The sequence below is a fragment of the Gracilinanus agilis genome, chromosome 4, assembly GCF_016433145.1.
Source record: "Gracilinanus agilis isolate LMUSP501 chromosome 4, AgileGrace, whole genome shotgun sequence".
In the NCBI taxonomy this organism is placed as follows: domain Eukaryota; kingdom Metazoa; phylum Chordata; class Mammalia; order Didelphimorphia; family Didelphidae; genus Gracilinanus; species Gracilinanus agilis.
Window position 1 is genome coordinate 209,150,709 of NC_058133.1, and position 23,045 is coordinate 209,173,753.

Genomic DNA, 23,045 nt, shown 5'->3' on the forward strand with positions numbered 1-23,045 from the left:
CCTAGCCCTACTTCCAAGGGAGACTTTTCTTTGTATAGTTTATAATTGCCTCAAAAGTTTTATTTGTGGGTCTTCAGGATGGTGACTCTTTTGTTCTTTCCCATGGAAATCAAGGGGCCTTCCTCTCCATCCTTTTTCTCACCTGAAAAATGTAATGCTTCCTATCTCTTTAAAAACAAGATTTTGTCCTTAGATATCATCATTAAATTATTCCAGTAAAGTTTCTGTGGCTACCACATTTTCATTTATATCAAAGAGAATAAACCAATAGCAACGAAAAGGGCAGTGGGTAGTATGTTGTGGCCCTTAGGAAATGGAAGAGACAGAAAGCCAGTAGTTTGAGCAATTAAAGGGTAAGGGTGACAGGGGGATACCCTTTCACCTGAAATGCAGAAGGAGAAAGCTCATTGTGTCTTTTGTCTCACTGGCCTACCCAAACAATTTCTGATAGTCACTGAATTGTATTTGACTGACTGCAGTTCTTGTTTTCTTATTGACTCATCATCATCATCATCATCATCATCATCATCATCATCATCATCATCGATAAAATTTATATAGCATTGCCCCCAGAGGTTTGGAGGGTAGAGGGCATTAGGGAGAGTGTTCAGAATAGGGAAATTCTCTTTAACTTTCCCTGCCCTCCACCTGGTTCTGCTAAATAGTCTTAGCCTTTGTAAAAATTCTCAACACCAAAGTCAAAATATTGCTGTTTCCATGGCAACCACAGGCATTCCAGTGTTGTGAACCTCTAATCCTGCCTTTCTCAGAGTTGTTACAGTACTTCATAAAGTTAAAAATGCTATAGAAATGTGAGCTTTTGCTATGTAGATAAACTACATTTTACTACATGTCAATTTTTTTTCTGTTCCCTTAAGTTTCTGGCCTTTAAATGGAAGTTAGTCAATATATAATTTTTCTGATGCCTATCTTTGCTTTACATTTATATTAATTAAATAATTAAATAGATTAATAGGCATTGTAAATAAATAAATAATTGGAGGATGTCCTAGTGTTTCAGTATTGCATATAATGCTAACTTAATTTTTAGATTCTTTTGTCATAAAAAAGGCCCTTCTATGCCTCTATTTTGTAGGATTTTTTAGTGTAAATGTGTTTTGTACTTATAAGCTTTTATATAGTTATTAATATGTGGTTTGTGATGCTTTTGTCACTTTATAGTTAAGACTATACCATTCCAAATGCCAGTGGAGTACTTTATAAAGTAATAAAATAATAACAGTTCATTTGGACAAACACAAGATTAAAATATCAAGGAAAATAGTGGGGGTGGGGGGAGTAGAAATGAAGTGGGAATGGCACTTCCAGACTTCAAATTGTATTATAAAGCCATAACCATATTAGTGGACAAGGAAGAACCAGAATTTTATTTCATTAACTCAGTGTGCCTTAAATCTGAAAATACAAATTATTTAGAAAAAATAAATTATGAATTGTTCCCTATTTTACAAGAATTCTTGGGAAAACTGGAAAGTAGTCTGGCAGAAATTAGTATTGACCAACAACCTAAGCTGTATGCTACAATCAATTCAAATGGATAAATGACCTGAAAATTAAATATATCATTAAAAAAAATCAAAACAGAATTTAATCATATACCTTTTACAGATATGGGTAGAAAGTGACTTATCAAAAAAAAGGAACTGAGACTTATAAAATATGATTACAAAAGATTATAATAAGCAGTATTGCAGGGGTTTCAGAAGGACAACAGTTCAATCATTCTGCGATCAGGAATTATGCTAAGAAAGTGTCTAAAATGTCTGTTCCTTTGACCCAGAGATTCCATTGCTAGACTTCTACCCCAAGGAGATCAGTGTAAAAAAAAAAAAAGTCAAAATATTTATAACATCATTTTCATGATAATGAAGAACTAGAAACAAAGTATGGCAGTTGATTAGGAAATGGGTGACTATATTGTGTATCTTAGGAGTATTGGAATATTACTGTGCTGTAAGAAACAATGGATATGATGAATAAAGAGATGCGTGGAAAAACTTATATAAGCCTAATGGATATTTAAAGTAAGCAGAACCAAAAGAACAACATACATAATTACTAAAATAGTGGGGGTAAAAACAACAAAATCAAATTATAGTAACCAAGTTTGACCTTCCAGTGTTTCTTTTAAAGAGGTATGGGTTTATAGGTGCAAAACACTGCATATTATGTCTGACTTTTCCTGACATATTGATGACTTTTTTCTCCAATTTTCAATTCTTTTTTATAAGGGATGTCTTTCTGGGAAGGGGAAAGATGCAATGGAAAATGTAGGTGATATAAAAGCAACAAGTTTCTAAAAATGTATTTTGGGTGGGGGAATACCATGATCTAAGTCAGTGGTTCCCAAACTTTTTTGGCCTACCGCCTCCTTTCCAGAAAAAATATTATTTAACCCCCTGGAAATTAATTTTTTAAAAAAATTTAATAGCAATTAATAGGAAAGATAAATGCACCTGTGGCCATCACCACCCCCCTGGATCGCTGCAGCACCCACCAGGGGATGGTAGCGCACACTTTGGGAATCACTGATCTAAGAGTTCTACTGCCAGCTTCCCTCCCTTTCCCCATTTACTGAAGAGAGTAGAATTGTTCTTCACTGCTCTCATTAGTTCTTTTTAATACAGTATCTAATCCTACTCTGTGCTACTACTTAGGCATTCAATTATGTCTACCCTTTGCCATTTTCTTCTAATCTTTTCTTTTTTATCTATCTCACTTTTCAGCTCAGGGGCTTTTCTTTTATAGCTCTGTGGCCAGCAAGAGCTTTTTTTTTTTTTTTTTTTTTTTTTTTTTTTTTTTTTTAGAGAGAGAGAGAGAATTGGGGGTACAGGTTAAGGGGATGTTAGTGAAGTAATCATGTCGTGTCAGGTATAAACTTTTGTTATTGTTCAGAAACTGTCACTCTACTACCACAGATTTATTTATTATAAACTTCAAAAGTTCAAGACTACTTTGGCGCCTTAAGGTTGTTAGAACTCTGACTCTTTTTTAAAAAAACAGAATAAAACTTTATTTTATAAAAACAATTACATGTAACAACAATTTTCAACAAATATTTTCCAGAATTATAAAATTCAAATTGTCACCTTCCTTCCACCATCTTGGAGATGGTAAGCAATTTGATCTGTGTTATACATTTATTATCATGCAAAACAAAGACTTGGTGTGAGAGAATACTCACATAAAACCAAAACTCCATGATAAAACTGTGAATAAACTAATATGAAAGATCATATATTTTGATCTGCATCTGACTCCAGCAGTTCTTTTTCGGGCAGTAGATAGCATTCTTTGTCATAAGTCCACTAGAATTGTCCCAGATCATTGTATTTCTGAAAGTAGTTGAGTCTTTCACAGTTGATCATGGTAAATATTGCTGTGATTGTGTACAATGTTCTCCCATTTCTTCTTATTTCACTCTGCATCATTTCATGTAGGTCTTTCCAGCTTTTTCTGAAATCATCCTGTTCATCATTTCTTATAGCACAAGTAGGTTCTTCTCTTTCCCACCCTTTTTTTATCTCTGGGATACAGACCTAGTAGTGGTATTACAGGATCAAAGGACATGCACAATATTATAGACCTTTGGGCATAGTTCCAAATTGCCCTCCAGAATGATTGGATCATTTCACAACTCCACCAGCAATGCATTAGCCAATATGACAGCAAAGGATAAATGTGATAAATGTTGGAGGGGATGTAGCAAAACTGGAATGCTAATGCATTGTTGGTGGAGTTGTCAACTGATCCAAACATTCTGGAGGGCAATTTGGAATTATGCGCAAAGGGCTTTAAAAAACTGCCTACCCTTTGATCCAGCCATACCACTGCTGGGTTTATACCCCAACGAGAGAATAATAAAAAATGTACAAAATATTTATAGTCACGCTTTTTATAGTGTCAAAAAACTGGAAAATGGGGGGGTATCCATCAATTGGGGGATGGCTGAACAATTTGTGGTATCTAATGGTGTTGGAATACTATTGTGCTGAAAGGAATAATGAACTGGAGAATTTCTATATGATCTGGAAAGACCTCCAGGAATTGATGCAGAGTAAAAAGAGCAGAACCAGAAGAACATCGTACACAGACACTGATATACTGTGGTACAATTGAATATAACAGACTTTTCTACTAGTAGCAATGCAGTGATCCAGGACAATGCTGAGGGACTTACAAGAAAGAATGCTATCCACATCAAGAGAAAGAATTGTAGGAGTAGAAATGTAGAAGAAAAACGTGATTGATCACATGAGTATATGGGGTTTTGGCTTTAAGAGACCACTTTATTGCAAATATGAATAATGTGGAAATGGGTTTTGAACCATGATATATGTATAACCCGGTGGAATTGCTTGTCAGCTCCAGGATGGGGGAAGGGAAGAGGGGAGAGAAAAAATGTATCATGTACCCATTGAAAAATATTCTAAATAAATTAATAATAATAATTTGCATTTCTCTAATCAAGCGTCATTTAGAATATTTTTTCATATGATTATTGATAGCTTTGATTTCTTCATTTGAAAATTGCTGGTTCACATCCTTTAACCATTTATCAGTTTTGGGGTTTTGTTGTTGTTGTTTTGCTTGTATTCTTATAAATCTGACAGTTATCTTTGGTTTGAGAAATCAGACCTTTATCAGAAAAATTTGTCATAAATTTTTTCCCAGTTTATTGTTTCCCTTCTAATCTTGATTATATTAGTTCTATTTGAACAAAAGCTTTTAAAATTTAATATAATCAAAATTATTCATTTTACATCTTGCAATGTTCCTTATCTCTTCTTTGGTCATAAATTCTCCCCTTCTCCATAGATCTGCCAGACAAACTATTCTGTGTTCTTCTAATTTACTTGTGGTATCACCTTTATGTCTAAATCATATACCCAATTTGACCTTATCTTGCTAAAGGATATGAGATAATAACTTAAACCTAGTTTCTACCATACTGTTTTCCAGATTTCCCAGCAGTTTTTCTTAAATAGTGAGCTCTTATCCCAAAAGCTGAAGTCTGGAGGCAGTTGGGTAGCTCAGTGGATTGAGAACCAGGCCTAGAGACAGGAGATCATAGGTTCAAATTGGCCTCAAACAATTCCTAGCTGTGTGACCCTGGGCAAGTCACCTAACTCCCATTGCCTAGCCCTTACTGCTCTTCTGCCTTAGAACCAATACACAGTATTGATTGTAAGACAGAAGGTAAGGTTAAAAAAAAAAAATGCTAGAATCTTCAGGTTTATCAAACACATTGCCCTTAATCTATTCCATTGATCCACTATTCTATTTCTCAGCCAATACCAGATTGTTTTGATGATTACTGCTTTATTTTACAGATCTGTTAATGGTAGGCCCCCTTCCTTCAGATTTTATTTTCATTAATTCCCTTGGTCTTTATTTCTTTCAGATGAATTTTGTTAACAATTTTTTTCTAGTTATGTAAAATCCTTTTTTGGTAATGGTCCTTAATAATAAGTTAATTTAGGTAGACTTGTCATTTTTTTTATGTTAGGTTGGCAAACCCATGAGCAATTAATGTTTTTCCAGATACTTAGATCTGACTTTGTGTGAAACATTTTGTAATTATTCTCATAATTCCTGTGTTTGTCCTGACAAAAAGATTCCCAAGTATTTTATATTGTCTAAAGTTATTTTAAGTGGAATTTCTTTCTATCTCTTGCTGCTAGGCTTTGTTGGAAATATATAGAAATGCCAGTGATTTATATAGGTTTATTTGTATCCTCCATCTTTGCTAGTTATTAATTATTCGTAACTGACTTCTCGTTAACTGTAGAGTTACTAATGGAACACCTAGCACTTTGTGTGAAGGAAGTTGAATGTTCATATTGTTGTCTACAAAACTGCTAGTTTCGAAAGTGGAACATATGGATGATAGTGGTATGTCTCTTTTTTTTTCAGGTGTTGAATGAAGAATGTGATCAAAATTGGTATAAGGCAGAACTCAATGGAAAAGATGGCTTCATTCCCAAGAACTACATAGAAATGAAGCCACATCCGTAAGTTAAGTTCCACTCATCTCTAGTGTCAGAAGAGTGGTTCTTTATACATAATAGGTACTCAGATATTTTAGATAGAATTATGGGAAACTCAAAGCTTCTAAGTTAAAGTCTATGCCAAACAGTTAGATATTTATAGGAATTAAAGGAATTTCTTTAACGTTTGACTTATATTTTTTTTTTCAGCTGTATCCTAGGATCTTGTCATTTAACCAGACTAATAATCCCTTTCACTTTGAGAACTCCCCTTCCTAGGTTACCAAAAGATGCAAATGTGATAATAGATGCTCACAAGAAGAGAAGCAGGAAGTTGATAGAGATAAATTTTCTGCAACTTTTATATATAGATGATATCAATATATATTTAAAAAATTTTTTTATTTTATTTTTTACCAATTTTTCTTAAGTTATATGCTCAAACTTATCTCCCTCCCTCCCATACTGGCACGCTATTCAATCTGGGTTATATTTGTATAATCATTACATATCTTTTCATCTGTAAAATGAAAAAGTACTTATTTTCATTTGAGGAAAGGGATAGAAGGAACAGAAGTAAAGTTTAATAGAAGCCTTCTGAATTTATATAACCTTTAAGGAAGAGTGGTTATTTGGAGATTTTCTAAAGAGTAGAACCAGTTAAATAAGTGTTTATACTGAGTGTTGGGGGTAGAGATGGAAGGATTAGGTCAACTAATACCTCCACCTCCAGGACGGGTCAGATATATACTAAATGAGTGATGTGTACAGCCTTTTTCCTTTTATACCATCCTCAAAAGTAAACTTGTTTAGTTTATTATTTGATCTAAAGTTATTTGTCATTGTGGTTTTAGAGCATAAAAAAGAATAGATAAAAGAAGATATGGTAGATTGTTACACTAGAAAACATTGCATTAACTGTAGTGAACATGACTATAAAGCCTAATTCTACTTGAGATTATTTCAAATTGACTGGATGTTTTTAAATCATAAAATTTACAAAAGACAAAATAGGCCATATCATTTCAGAAGTTGCAGTTACTAATAGAATTATTCTAGAAGTGTGTTAAGAAAAATCATTTAATTCTAATCAGTTTTTTAAATATTACATTTCTGGGGCACCTGGGTAGCTCAGTAGATTGAGAGCCAGACCTAGAGATGGGAGGTCCTAGGTCCAAATCTGGCCTCAGACACTTCCTAGCTGTGTGACCCTGGGCAAGTCACTTGACCCCCATTGCCCACCCTTACCACTCTTCCACCTATGAGCCAATACACAGAAGTTAAGGGTTTAAAAAATAATAACAAATGAAAAAAATAAATAAATAAATGTTGCATTTCTAAGAAATAAGAATGTAAGTTCACATTTTTTTACTGTGAGGTATCTATCATGTGTCTGTTTTATCTAACAAGATAACTGGGAAGTATGAGCCAGCCTTGTGAAGAATTTAAATTAAAACCTGCTGATAGGGACAGCTGGGTAGCTCAGTGGAGTGAGAGTCAGGCCTAGAGACAGGAGGTCCTAGGTTCAAACCTGGCCTCAGCCACTTCCCAGCTGTGTGACCCTGGGCAAGTCACTTGACCCCCATTGCGCATCCTTACCACTCTTCCACCTATGAGACAATACACCGAAGTACAAGGGTTTTTAAAAAAACAAACAAAAAACCTGCTGATAGAACGAGGTGATAGAGATATGTTCATATCTGGACTTAGACACTTACTAGTTCTGTAACAACATGGACAAGTTACTTAATTTCTGCCTGCCTCAGTTTCCTCATCTATAAAATAGGGATAATAACAGCACCTCCCTCCTAGGGTTGTTGTGAGGATAACATTAGATAGTAACTATAAATTGCTTAGCACAGTGCCTAGCACATAATAGGAGCCTAATAAATGTTTATTCTATCCACCTAAATTAATAAAATAACTTTGAAGTTGCCTCAATTTATCATGCTCTTAAAAAGAAAAAAATTGGAATTTCATGTGTATTTCACATTGCAGGACAGTTTCTGTGACTGAAGAGTTTTCTAAACACAGCATCATTGTTAGTTTCTGTGATGGAGCATTGTATGCTAGGTTTTCTTTCCATTGCTGTCTCTTAGAAAGGAAGGAGGATTCGGGTTACAAGTTTAACCACAGTTCAGTTTAATTCAACAAACAAATTAAGTGCCTTTTATGCCCAAGGTATTTTGCTGGGCAGGCAATGGTTCCTTTGCTCAGGGAACACACATCCTATAGTGAGATACTAGATGCACACAGAAAAGTATAATGTAAGTTAGAGATAAATGATGGGAAGCAAGGACTCTTGGAGTATTTGAGAATACAATCAAAATAGAAGCCAGCTCTCTCTTTTTGTAGATGAGGAAACTAAGGGCTACAGAGATTAAGTGACTTGAAGATTCACTTTTGGGAGGAGACGGATCCAGAGGGGCAAATTGAGTAGTGTGAAAGGAGGAACTGAAGAAGAAATTACAAATACATGGAGGTAGAGATGGAATGGAGTTTATGGAGCAGCTGCTATTTTAGTTTGACCATAACATAGGGTATGTGAAAAGCACTAATGTGAAATAAGACTAGAAAGAGAAGGTTGGACCCAGGAGTTCTCCAGATGCTAGGCCGAGGACTTTGTATTTTAGCCTAGCAGCGTTAGAGAGCCACATAAGATTTGAGGGCAAGACAGGCATATTTTGCCTGGACAGCCCTGTTCTCTGAGAAGGTTGTTTGACACCTGTGTTGTAAAGGACAGAATGGAAAGGGAGAGATTAAGCAGAGAGGTCAGTGAAGAGACAGACCTGAACGATTATCATTCCTATGTGATTGGAAAAAAAAGAAGATAGATACCTGAGGTGTTAGGGCGGTAGAATTCACAAAACTTAGCAGTTGATCAGGTATGGGGAGCAGTAAGGAGCAGAAGAGTGACTCCAAAGTTTGACCCTGGATGACTAGAAGAGACATGAAAGAAAAAAGTTTGGAGGAGTGGATTTAGAAGAATATATTGTTTATGTGGTATTTGGAAAGTAATTTTGATTTTGAGATGCCTATAATATGAGAGTCATGTAGATTTAGAGTATAATTTAAGGGAGATTACAACAGAATATATAGATTTAGGAGTAAATCTACATAGAGAAGCTAAATGAATTTATATGTAGGTGATCAACAAGGACAAAAATCTATTTAGATAAAAGGAGGGTCACGTTCAGAACTTTGGGGACACCTATATTTAGTGGGCAAGAAGATGAATGTTAAGTCAATCAAGTAGTTTCAAGGAGAAAGTAGTCAAGGAGGAAAGATCATGTAAGTACCCCTTCTTCTTGGGAACATCACTCTGGAGCTCAGAGCTTCTTGGGATCTTAATGGCCTTATTCTCTCATTCAACTCCTTCATTTCACAGGTCTGAAAACTGAGGCCCAGAGAGGTTAAACCAGTTGTTCAGGGTCCCTTAGGTACTAAGCCTCAAGATTGGAATTTGATCCTAAGTCTTCTGATTCTAGAGGCAAAGCCTTTCCCGTATATAGTGTACCTTGATGCCTCCTAGAGGCATTTTACAGATGCCTCTGTAAAATTTACAGAGAATTTTATATCTCATTTGCTATGTTCAGTGTCTAATTTGCTCTCCCAATAATCCAATAATGTAAGTGCTAAAGGTAACCTCCTATTTTACATAAGAGGAAAATGAGGGTCAGGTTATGCTTTATCCATGTCATACAACTAGCACCTGTTAGAAATAAGATTTGAACTAAGGTGTCTCTTGACTGACTCAGACTTTCTTTTCTGCCTCGCTGCCTGTCCAAGAATATCGAAAGGGGAAGAGAAATGGTCAGCTGTATTGAAAACTATTCAAAAGTTAAGGAAGACGAGGACCAAGAAATGGTCTTCACATTGTACTATGGTTTCATTGTTTGTTCAGAAAGTAATTTCAGTGGAATGGTATAGTCAGAAGCCAGTTTGTAGAGGATTGAGGAATGAGTGTGTGGTAAAGAAGTAGAAGTCACCAGAGTTTGACTTTAGGAGAAGGAACTGTAGGAATTGAATTTGAAGGGAGTAGAGAGTAGGTATAAAAATAATAGGGAAGGGCAGCTAGGTCGCTTAGTGAATTGAGCTCCAGGCCTGGATTTAGGAGAACCTAGGTTTAAATCTAGCCTCAGATACTTCCTAGCCGTGTGACTCCAATTGCCTGGCTCTTACCAGTCTTCTGTCTTAGAATCAATACTTAGTATTGATTCAGTATTGATTCTAAGACAGAAGGTAAGGATTTTTTTTTTAAATAATAGGAAAGACCTGTCATCAATCTATTGTGTAAGCTCCTTAAAGTGAAGGATTTCTATCTGTCTTTATCCCCAGTGACATAAAACAGTATATGTTTAATAAATATTTGTTGAATTGAATATTAATAGAGGTGGAGCCTAGTATCTAGAAAAAAATTTTAAAGTAAGAAAGAGCAAGGAAATGGTCTACTGGACACTGATCCTTGGCCAGACCACACCATGGGATAGAATCAAGGACCTTCCCAAGAAGAGGAGTTAGCTTTGGCCAAGAAGATAGAGTCTGCTTTTCTGTATCATGGACACGCTTCTTCTTAGGAAAATAGTTTCTTATTGTTAATCTCCACCTTCTACATTTAGAATCAAAACTAAGTATTGGTTCTAAAGCAGAAGATCCATAAGGGCTAGGCAGTGGGAGTTAAGTGACTTGCCCAGGGTTACACAGCTAGAAAGTGCCAGATTGAATCTCAGAGTTATTGTCTCCAGGCTGGCTCTATCCACTGAGCTACCTAGCTGCTCCCAGAATAACTTTTTAAATGCATAAAATAAAATACATGGAGTTATCAAAATATTTTCAAAAACAAGCTCACAGATCTTAGGTTTGCTTTAGAGAAAAGAACAAGATAGCAAAGACAAAGAGAAGTACCTCAACTCTCTTTGCAACAAGGATTTACCTACCTGTTACTGATATATTTGTATATATTCAAGATGAGTTAAAGTGTTTACTCAAATAGTTATCTTTGATGTACATATTTAAAGGTTTGGGAATGGGAGCTCAACTTTACCTTCTTGTTCCATTTAGGAATATTCAGTATATGGGGAGTTGGGGGAGAGGTAAATTCTGCCCCTGAAGAAGCTCATTGAAAATCATAGATTGGAGTAGAAACAGAAAAGAAAAAAACATTTCCTTGATCACATGGTTTGATGGGAATATGATTGGGATGTAGACTCTAAATGATCACTGTATTGCAAATATTAATAATATGGAAATCAGTCTTGATCAATGATACATATAAAACCCAGTTGAATTACTCATTGGCTACAAGAGGGAGGAGAGGAGAAAAAGAACCTGATTCATGTAACCATGGAAAAATATTCCAAATTAAATAAATCAAAGATAAATAAATAAATAAAAGGCTGGCTTGAAAAAGAAAGAAAATCATAGATTTTGTAAGCCTACAGAGAAGGCCAGGAATGATCCCATGTGGTGTTAAGGGCCCTGCAGGTCTACATTGTTTTTCTCCTAATCACATTACCCAAAATATATATACAAGTTGTTTCTCCCTGTCAATTGTAAAATATAAGCTCTTTGTAGAGAAGGACTTTTTCCAAGTGCCTGGCTCGTAAAAGGCACTTAATAAATACTTGTTAATTGATGAGATATTTATGGGAAGGAGTATATATAGAACTAAAAAGAATTAGCTGTTGTAGTAGAGAGAGCACTCTTGAAGTCCAGAGACTGAGATAAATAAAATACTACTTCCCATATTTGGTAACACTAGTTGTATAACTATGGACATATCACATAACATTTCTGAACCTCATTTTTCTCATCTGTAAAATGGGAATAATAATAATTTATTACTTACTTTGTTGCATTATTTTGAAGGTCAAATCACATGTGTATAAAACACTTTACAAACCTTAGGGTAATATACATGTTAGCAGTTACCATTCAAGATAACTTCCCCCCTCTTCTTATTTTAACTGCACCTAATTTAACATTTATTTAATCATACTTTTAGCATTTGATGTTATAGAATGACTGATATAAAATACTGTAAGAACTATCAACAAACAAAATCTTCAGTTGACTGTTTTTTTTGTTGTTGTTACATAAAATGGAGTCTTAAGTAGAAAAGGATTACAAATGGAATGATTCCTTAGAATTAATTAATCCTGTCCATGGTGAATAGATTCTTATTAGCTAATAATACAAATGTGGGCATGTTCCTAGGGTGTGTGTGTGTGTGTGTGTGTGTGTGTGTGTGTGTGTATCTATCTATCTCTGGGGCCTATAGTCCTCCATGTGCTGACTTGAGAAGCACAGTGTGTGTGTCTTTTAGTTTCACTGAACTGTATTTTTTCTTTTAATCTTGGTTTCAAAGGAAGCCTCACTGGATGGGGAAATTGGGGAGGTATAATAGTCAAATACAAATGTGATATAAAAAACAAAAGGTATTAATAATACAAAAGGACTTGAAATAGATTGTTTTACATCTGCCTTTTGTAATTAGAACACAAATGAGAAATTAGAGCAAGTGATGTAGAAAGGGGGTAAGAGCAACTTTTATCTAACAAAATTCTATTCCTTTTTGATGTTTACAATATACATTTTGGGAAAAATTTGGTTCCTTAAGGAAATAAAAGTGGACTGGGGACAAAGGCTTTTGGGTTATGTGTAAGGAAAACTTACGGAGGCAGTATAACCTAGACATAAAGCTCTGCCCTAACATAATCTGGCTATGTGATATATAGGCAGATCATTTGAACATTCCCATTGTTCCCAGGTCCTGATCCTCTAAAACCAAGCTGTCCAGTGGTTTTAGTTATGCTGTGACAGAGGGAGTTCTCTTCACCTACTGTTAAATACCACTAATCTGAGCAAAGAAAGATGAGAAAAATATAACAGACTTGGAATCATAATTATAATTCCTCCCAGCTCTATTGCTAATTTTTATTGTAAGTTCCTTAATTACTCCGAGCTTCAGGTTCTCATCTGTAAGAAAAGCAGATTAGACTAGATTTATTCTATTATTCCAATTCTAACATTCTTTGGGCTTTTTTGTGTAATACAAAAAAAATACTGCCAGTCCCTTAATAATGACAACTTTGTGAAATGATCAATGAAACAAAATTCCAGTAGCACAAAAATTATTTAGACTTTCAAGATAGCATGGCATAGTGGATTAAAAGACATCCAAAAGCCAAAGAGACCCAGGTTGAAGCCCTATATTTCATATAAATACACACAAACACACACACACACACACACACACACACACACACACACACACACACGACTCCTAAACAAACAACTTCTCTCAGGAACTCTCTAAAACTGTAGTAATAAAGTAGGTCTGATCTGCCTTGGTAGAGGAAGTTTCCTCACCTAGAGAGTCTCTAGAACAATAAAATCATAGATTCTTTTAGTTTGGAACAGGATAAATAGATTTGAAAAATCATCAGTATGTAGATGGTAAATAAGCCCAGCATAATGAGATCACCAAATGTAGGCATGAAGAGGGAGAAGAGAAAAGGGCACAGGACAGACCCTGTGAGACATGTAGGATAAGAGAGTATGTTCCAAATGAATATCTAGCAAAAGAGATTGAGAAAGAGCAGTCAGATAAGCAGGAAGAAAGCCAGGCGGCAATAGTGTCCCAAAAACCTAGAGAGAAGAAAATATCAAGGAGGAGAGAGTAATCAACTATGCCAGAGGCTACAGAGAGGTCAGGAAGAATGAGGGTAGAGAAAAACAAAAGGCCATTAGATTTAGCAACCAAGAAGTACACTGGTAAGTTTGGAGAAAGGGGTTTTGTTAGACTATTAAGGCTGGAAGCTTAAGTGTAAGGAGTTAAAAAGAGTGAGAAGAAAGAAAGTGGAGGCATATATTGTAAGTGGCCTTTTTGAGGAGTTTAGCTTCAAAGGACTGGAGAAGGATGGTGATGGCAAACCTATGACACATGTAGCCATTTTCAATGACACGCAACCACATACAGATAAGCATGCCGAGGATGAAATTTGCTGTAGTGTAGTATAGACACTCTCTGCACTATAGATGACAATTCTACGTATGTTAATTTACCTATTTTGGTTTATTAAATACAGTTATATATTACAATTATACATTTTTGTTAACTAAACTATAAATATCGCAAAATTATGGCTTTTTTCTCAAAGTGACACACCACCCAAGTTATGCTCGGTTGGCAAATTTTGACACACCAAGCTCAAAAGGTTGCCCATCACAGATGTAGGATAATAGAGACTAGAAGGATCAAGTAAGGGTTTTTTTCAGGGTAGGAAGGGACATGGGCTTGTTTCTAGATAGTGGGGAATAATCTGTGATGGAATCGGATCTTTTGAATAGGTAGCAGGATTGGTCTTAATATAAGTAAGATCATATAAGATCTCAATGAAGTCGAAGATAGTGGCAGAAGGCATCTTGAGTAATAGGAGATGATATTTCCTCTGCAGAAGTACATTTCTCTTCCAACTTTAGTCGCCTGTTATTTTATTCTGGGGAAAAAACCTCTTCCTATAAAGTCAACAAGTACTCTAGCTATTAACATAGTGTTGACTGATGTGCATTTTCTGGAATGTGTAACATTATTTCTAGATTTATAACTTACTGGTTATGCATCCTGAAGTGAGCAGAACCAACAAAGAATTCATTAGATAGAGAGGTATACAAAGGTAGCTAGAACATTTATTAAGTACAATGTACTATGCTGATCTGGATGATAGAAATACAAGAAATCATGATAGTCCCTATTCTCAGGGAGCTTACATTATAATGATAAAAGACAACACAAATGGAAGGATATCACAATTTGGTATTGAGCGCATCTATAAAGAGACCTGCATTAGCAGATTATGTGATCATAGGTGTATAGTTGTAGCAGACCTTAAAGATTATCAAGTCAAAACTCCCTTAATTTTCTAGATGAAGAAACTGAGGCACAGAGAGTTTAAGTGCTAAGCTAGGATTCAAACCTAGGTTCTGTGACTCCAAACCCAGCACACTTTTTACAACAGTAAGGTCCCCATATCTATCTGTAGGATACATGTTCCTAGACCAATCATGGATCACTGAATCCTTGGGTATAAGCAAATACCTGCTGATCTCATATAACGTGATTTTCTTGTACCTGCATATGTATAAGAAGGTTTAAAAAATATAAATGTTTAATTGATAGACACAATAAAACATTATTAGCACTAAATATAGTAATAAAATAGTATTGGGCATTCTGTGGCCTCTCAACCCACCACCAAAAAAAACCCCTAAAAACCTTCCCAAAAAGCAGAACTGACAACATAGGGAAACCCTCCTCGTGGACAGTGTGCTGCTCTGAGCTCAGGTACCGGCCTCCATGTGTCCTTGAAATGTGTGCCAACCCCTTCCCTAATCCAGTAGCAACCCTATTCCTGCCTCCCTCCTTCCTCTGGAAACCAAGGGTAACAGAAACCATAGAAAATGAAACTGAGGATAAGGGGGCCAGGGAACTACTGTGTAGGACACTGCTTCTGAAAATTTTAAAGATTTTGAAGTCTTTTTTTGTTTAATTTTGAGTGAGAGGGAGTCACCTTCCCCTCCCCCCAAAACAACAACAACAATAATAAACTGCACAACTTCAGAGCAGCAAATTTTGTAGAACTGCTTAATAAATCCAATTTTGTGTTCTACCTAGAGTAGCTAGGCTGCATAAGAAGATAGCTTTACTTCCTCCAATACCCAGAGTCAGTGGTATATTATAATAAAAGAAGGTGATATAAGTTTTTCCTAAGGGAAAAACACAACTTCTCAACAAACTACCTGAGTAGATTCTCTTGTTCCTGACACTAGCTTAGTAAAAGTTCATTCTCCCTTCTGGCAAGAATGGCATTACATATTAGCACACCTGTTTCTAAAAGGCTAGAGCTTTTACCTTTGAGACTGTTTCCATGGCAGAAAAATTTTGCTTCTAGCCACCCACCTCACTCCCTACATCATCCTATTTTTCCTGGTAGCAAAGTAATATGAATAGCAAATGACTACATAGAGTGGGCCTCTTTTTCCTTATTTGATTCATGCTGTACATTTTTCAAGTTTATTTAACTAGGGGCTTCCCCAAATCTCTCTGGTAAATGAGAAGCTAAACTGTGGTCTTTCACCTATCTGGCAGATTTTTAAGTGTCTACCCATATAGAAATTATTCAGTACTGTAATGAACTGCTCTGTAATGAGTCACTTTCCTAGGGAGAATAGGGGTCATTTAAGGGGATTTCACTTACAGAACTCTCAACAGAATAGCCCTGACTTAACCTAATTGTTGAGTATATTGCTTCTGAAGGGTGTCCTCTTTTTGCTAACACTTTCAAGGGCCTTAGATGCCTTTTTTTTTTTAAAATGTGGAGGAGCAGGCTTTGACTGGGTTTCTTTGTTCTGTAGGTGGTTTTTTGGCAAAATCCCCAGAGCAAAAGCAGAAGAAATGCTTGGCAAACAGCGACATGATGGTGCCTTTCTTATTCGGGAGAGTGAGAGTGCACCTGGAGACTTCTCCCTCTCTGTCAAGTGAGTCTTTCTCTACTTCTCTCTTGCCCACTTCCAAACTAACTTAATTGTGATACTTGCAGAAGCCAGTTTTTTTATTTTATAGCCTGGCAAATTCAGAAGCTCAGCTGTTTTGGAATCATGAAGAGTAAAAATCTGAAGACAAAGGAAAACGATAAATGTTGGAGGAGCTGTGGGAAAATAAGCACATTTGTGCACTATTGGAGGAGCTGTAAATTAGGACAGCTATTTTGGAAATCAGTTTGGAACTGTGCACAAAAAGTCAGTAAATCTGAATGCCCTTTGATTCACTGATACCACTATAAGACCTGTTTCCTAAAGAAATAAAAGCGGAAAATGACCTGTATGTACAAAAATATTTATAGCAGCTCTTTTTGGAGTGACAAAGAAAAGAAAGAGAGTGCCCATCTGTTGAGGAATGGTTGAACAAATCCTGGTATATGAATATAATGGAATATTTTTGTGCTGAAAGGGGAACTAAAAAAAGTATGGCTTCAGAAAAACCTAAGAAGACATATATGAACTATTGCATTGTGAAGGAAGCAGAACCAGGAAACAATTTATGTAACATTGGTTTTTTAATTTATTTATATGCATGTGTGTATACATACATACATACATAACAACTTAAGACTTAAGAACTTTTATTAACATAGACCAACTGTGATTCCAGGGAACCAATGATGAATTGTTACCAGTTTCGTAGCAGAGAAATGACTTAGGATGCAGAATGAGATATATTTTATATCATGGCCAAATGATTTTGTTTTGCTCAACTATATTTGTTATAAGGTTGTTTTTGGTTTTTTGTGGTTGTTTTAATGTTTCTCCCTGCCCAACTTGAAGGAGAAGATGGGGGAGGGGAAAAGCAAATCATTTTTTGTTAATTGCAAAAATTTTAAATCTGAACTAGTAGAATTCTGGGTAGTTCTCAGTTTCCCCCTCTGAAATGGAAAACAAGAAGCAGAAGGGAGTGAATAGGCTGCATGGTGTCTGCTATCTAATTGCATTTAAGAGTCCAATTATTTTTATGATCTTCAGTATGCCATTTAGGCTCATCTATGAACCCATATTTCTGATTATTGGTGGCAATTTTTTTTTAAACCCTTAACTTCTGTGTATTGGCCCTTAGGCAGAAGAGTGGTTAAGGGTAGGCAATGGGGATCAAGTGACCTGCCCAAGGTCACACACCTGGGAAGTGTCTGAGGCCAGATTTGAACCTAGGACCTCCCATCTCTAGGCCTGACTCTCAATCCACTGAGCTACCCAGCTGCCCCCATTGGTGGCAATTCTTATTGAAGATGTAGAAGAGGGGCTGAATGATTCTTTCCATGTTCTCCATATATCTGCACTCAACAGGCCAGGTTAACTGCCATATAAAACATTTTTTTCTAAGCATTGGATTGCCACTGCACTCTGATGTTTTGGCAACTCAGTGCTGCCACCTAATGGGTTATTTTTGTGGAGGGCTATTTGAGGGGAAATAGCCATGGAGATAATGTTAAAGACAAAAATATTTTTGTATCCTTTTGGCTATTATTAGGAGGCAGACCCTTGGTAATTGAGACTTCTGCCTTTGTCAATCTAAACTAAAATGCATATAATGGGATATGTGCAACCACTTAGGGATTATAATGGGACTTAATTTCTATGCTTCCTGCATCTTTTTTTCCCCCTTTCCATTTTCCCTGAAGGTCATTTACTCCAAGTAGAAAGGAGAATCAAGTTACTAGAAGTGGACAATTAACTTATTATGCATTGTATCAATCATTTTATTGAAGAATTTCTCTTCTTTTAACTCATATTTATTCATTATTCAGTGAAGTTCTATGCTTTGGAACCAAGATTTGATAAGCGAGATTGATATTTTCCCCATTTACTTAGTAGATTTGAAATCTATATTCTTATTCCTTGCCTTAGGCAAAAACAATCCTTGATATCTGTAGGCAAATGTTTACTATAATGGTATCAAAATTTCTGGTTTCCTTGTATCTGATAGGAATTCTTTATGTGTGCTTAAACTTAGGAAATATGCTAATCCTGATGAACTCAAAACCTCTAGGTTTATGCCACTAACATTAACAGCTAATACATTTGAATACCATGTTCTTCCCAACAGGGGCATCTCATCATTCCATCCCTTGTTTTTTGAGCCAAACTACAAGTATATGATAGTTTAGCTTGGGAGAAAGATGATTGGCTTTCTTTCTTACTAAACTTCCTTTTGTAATAAGAGATGCCCTGCCTAAACTTGGAGACGGAACTCTTTGACTTCCTAACATGTATTATCTGGTCTTCCCTAGGTTTGGAAATGATGTGCAGCATTTCAAAGTGCTCCGAGATGGGGCTGGAAAGTATTTCCTTTGGGTTGTAAAGTTCAATTCTTTAAATGAGCTGGTAGATTATCACAGATCCACCTCTGTTTCCAGAAACCAGCAGATATTCTTGCGGGACATAGAACAGGTGCCACAGGTAAGTTCATAAGGAGTAAAGCATCAATACTACCTAAAATACTAAGACTTGCCTCAGCAAATTAGTGGAGGAAAAAGGCCTTGTGATATTAGCTCAACATTCATTCGTTACTATATTCTTGTGTTACATTTAAAAATGTGTATGAAAGAAAATATTCTACCTTTCTGGAGATTTAAACATTAGGCATGTCACTAGAAATTTTCACCTTTTTTTTTTCCCATGTATGTTCTCCTTGAAGACCTATCTTTACATTTTTTTCCTTAAGAATACTAGTATACAGGGGGCAGCTAGATGGCTCAGTGGATTGAAAGAAAGACCTAAAGACAGAAGGTCCTGGGGTCAAATCTGGCCTCAGACACTTCTAGCTGTGTGACTGTGGGCAAGTTATTTTAATCCCATGGCCTAGTCCATACCACTCTTCTGCCCTAGAACAGTACTGATGAATAATAGTATATAGGGGCAGCTAACTGACTCAGAGCAAAGAGATCCAGGCCTGGAGTTGAAAGGATCTGGTTCAAATCTAGCCTTAGAAACTTCCTAACTATGTGACCCTGAGCAAATCACCTAACCTTTACTGCTCTTCTGCCTTGGAGCCAATATTTAATATTAATTCTAAGATAGAAGGTAAGGGTTAATAAAATAAATAAATAAAAAGAATATACAGCCAGAGCACTACTTAGGGGGAAATGTATATCTCTAAGCACTTATATCAGTAAAAGATAGAAAGAACAAATCATTGAATTGGTCATACAACTTAAAAAAACTAGGAGGAAAAAAAATTTAAGTTCCCAACTAAACACCAAAATTAAAACCCTAAAAATCAAAGGAAGGAGAAGGAAGTAAACCAAATTACCAGTATCCAGAATGAAAAAAATGAATTCACAACCACTGAAGATGAAATAGAAACCATCATGAGGACTTGTTTTGCCTAGTCTTTATGCTAACAAAATTGACAATCTAAATGAAATGAATGAGTGTTTACAAAAATTACATCACCTAGACCAGTGATTCCCAAAGTGGACTCCACCTTCCCCTGGTGGGTGCTGCAGCGATCCGGGGGAGCGGTGATGGCCACAGGTGCATTTATCTTTCCTATTAATTGCTATTAAAATTTTTTTAAATTTAATTTCCAGGAGTGCTAAGTAATATTTTTTCTGGAAAGGGGGCAGTAGGCTAAAAAAGTTTGGGAATCACTGGCCTAGACTAATAGAACAAGAAATAGAATATTTAAATTACCCTAATTTGGGGTGGAGGGATGGGGGGATTGAACAAGTCATAAATGAACTTCCTCATAAGGAAAAAAAAAAAACAACCCAAGACCAGATAGGTTTACAAATTAATTCTATGAAGCATTTAAAGAACAATTAATTCTAATACTACATAATAAACTGTTCAGAAAAAAATAGGTAGAGACGGAGTCCCACAAAATTCCTTCTAATACACAAATATAGTCTTGATGCCTAAATCAAGGATAATTAATACAGAGAAAACTATGGACCAATTGACTTAATAAAATTAATCCAAAAATTCTAATTATCATTTTTAATATGATATGTTAGGATCAGACTTTATATCAGGAATTCAGGGCTCATTCAATATTAGAGGAGCTATAAATACAATTGACCATATTAATAACAGAAAAACAAAAATCATGATTATTTCAATAGATACAGAAAAGATTTGACAAAATATAACACCCATTCTTGTTAAAATCATGAAAGCAGGGGGCAGCTGGGTAGCTCAGTGAATTGAGAACCAAGCCTAGAGATAGGAAGTCCTAGGTTCAAATCTGGCCTCAGATACTTACCAGCTGTGTGACCCTGGGCAAGTCACTTAACCCCCATTGCCTAGCCCTTTCTGCCTTAGAACCAATATACCATACTGATTCCAAGACAGAAGGTAAGGGTTTGGAGGGGTGGGGACAACATGAAAGCACAGGAATAAATGAAACTTTCCTTAAAATTATAAATACTGTCTCAAAACAAGATCAAGCATTATCCATAATAAGAATAAGTCTGAAGCCTTTCTAGTAAGATCAAGGATGAAGCAAGAATGTTGTCGGTTGTTGTTATTACTAATATCATACTAGAAATGCTAGCTGTAGTAGCACTAATAAAAATAAATAGATTGAAGGAATAAACATAGGCAACAAGTAAATAAAACTATCCCTTTTTTGTAGATGATATGATACTGTATTTAGAAAACCCACTTTAAAACCTCTTAGACTCTTAAGTTGCAGGGTAGTTGCAGATCTGCCTTGATAGAGAATTCCCTCCACCAATGGAATCACAGGTTTGATCCTTTCCTTCTTTCCGCATCAAAAAAGGAGGCAAGTAGAGTTTTCTTTGTGCTTGCTTCCTTGGCTCTCACTGCCAAATTTCTTCCTGTTGAAAGCACAGAAGGAAGTAGCTAAGCAAGGTGATGCTTTTGAAGGGTAGGGGAAAGAAATAATAACTTCCTTCAATCCCCTAATACTTCTTTCCTGCTCACACTTAGTATTATAATAACGACACACTCTTCCTCCACTCTTATCATTATTACCTACCTCTGTGACAGACCTAAGGCCTATAAGAACTTGTAGATGATATGATGTAAGTATAAAAAGGAAAATATCCTCAAATCTTTTGTCTTAAGCATTGCCTTAACTGCTCTTTTCTATTCTTCTTGCAAAAGCTAGGCCTTAATATTTCCAGCATATAGGCACATGCCACCTGATGTCATTAATTAATTCCATAAAAAAGATGACATTAAGTGAAACAATTGTGGGAGGCAGAAAAGAACTATTGAATTTGCCTCTCAGGTGATTTTTTTGGACAATATCAAATCAAGAATTTTGCTGTATATAGGGAGGTTTGGTTAGAATGTTACGTTATCTAGGGCAACACTATGTAGAGTTTGACTAGCCTGAGATGATGTTGGTGGCCTGTTAACAATGGAACATTTATCTGAACTGTTTTTCTTCCTATGGTACACATTTGAAAGATAATAAACTAAGACCATTTGTGACATAGATTTCAGATCTCTCAACAACGTAGCGAGTGAACAACCTAATTCTTTCTTTCCTTTTTAGCAACCAACATATGTCCAGGCCCTCTTTGACTTTGACCCCCAGGAAGATGGAGAGCTGGGCTTCCGTCGGGGAGATTTCATACAGGTCCTCGATAACTCAGACCCCAACTGGTGGAAAGGAGCCTGCCATGGGCAGACTGGCATGTTTCCACGTAACTACGTCACCCCAGTGAATCGGAACATCTAAGAATCAATAAGAAATTATTTAAGGAAACAAGAAAATTTTAAAACATACACACATACAAAAGTAAAATCCACATGCTGCATCTAACAGCAGCCAGTGAGGGAGCTCTGAGCATCTGGCCATAACACCTAAGTCACCTTAGGGTGACCCTCTCTCATTCTGGATGGAACTTTGGTGAGGGAGGGAGGGGTGGGAAAGGGAGTTGGATATAAAATGCCAAAACTTACCTTTAAATTAAGAAAAGATAATTTTTATTACAGATTTTCACAGGTGTTCCTATTTCCCTTCCTTTATCCCTTTTTCCCCCCCATTCTTTCTCTTCTGTCCATCAGTGCATGACATTAAATGACACACCTAATCTTAACTGATGCAGATAATAAAAGATAAGAAACCAAGTGGACTGGTATTTTCTCTATGCAAAATGTCTGTTTTAGATAGAATGAGCAATTTGAAAGAATACACTTTGTCCTTTTCTTGCAAAAAAGAGAGGACTCCTGAAATGTTCAGAATTCATATCTTTTTGCTCTAAGAGAAAAAGTATTTGTGGGTTCGGGTAAACCTTGTATTTGTCAGTTTGAGAGCAAAATAGAGTGAATGGTAGATATTTTGCTAATATGTAGGCCATCTTGCAAAATTCTAAATAGCAAAAGCTTGGTTTTTTTTTTTTTTACCATGTTCTTTTCTAAATGGTGTATTGTTGAACTTTTTTTTTTCATAGTGCCTTTTCCATTATTTTCAGGGTTTTTTTGCTGTAATTTTTAAGATAAAGA

At 35.9% G+C, this 23,045-nt stretch overlaps 1 protein-coding gene across 1 annotated transcript in view; it reads left to right on the plus strand.

Annotated features, from left to right (window-relative positions):
* Positions 1-22,670, plus strand: part of GRB2 (growth factor receptor bound protein 2) — a 121,255-nt gene extending 98,585 nt beyond the window's left edge. The window contains exons 3-6 of the mRNA XM_044674442.1: positions 5,938-6,035; positions 16,428-16,550; positions 18,854-19,022; positions 22,093-22,670. Of these exons, the coding sequence (XP_044530377.1) occupies positions 5,938-6,035; positions 16,428-16,550; positions 18,854-19,022; positions 22,093-22,278 (576 nt within the window). The 3' untranslated portion in view covers positions 22,279-22,670. The remainder of the gene's footprint in view (positions 1-5,937; positions 6,036-16,427; positions 16,551-18,853; positions 19,023-22,092) is intronic.
* The last annotated feature ends 375 nt before the right edge of the window (positions 22,671-23,045 follow it).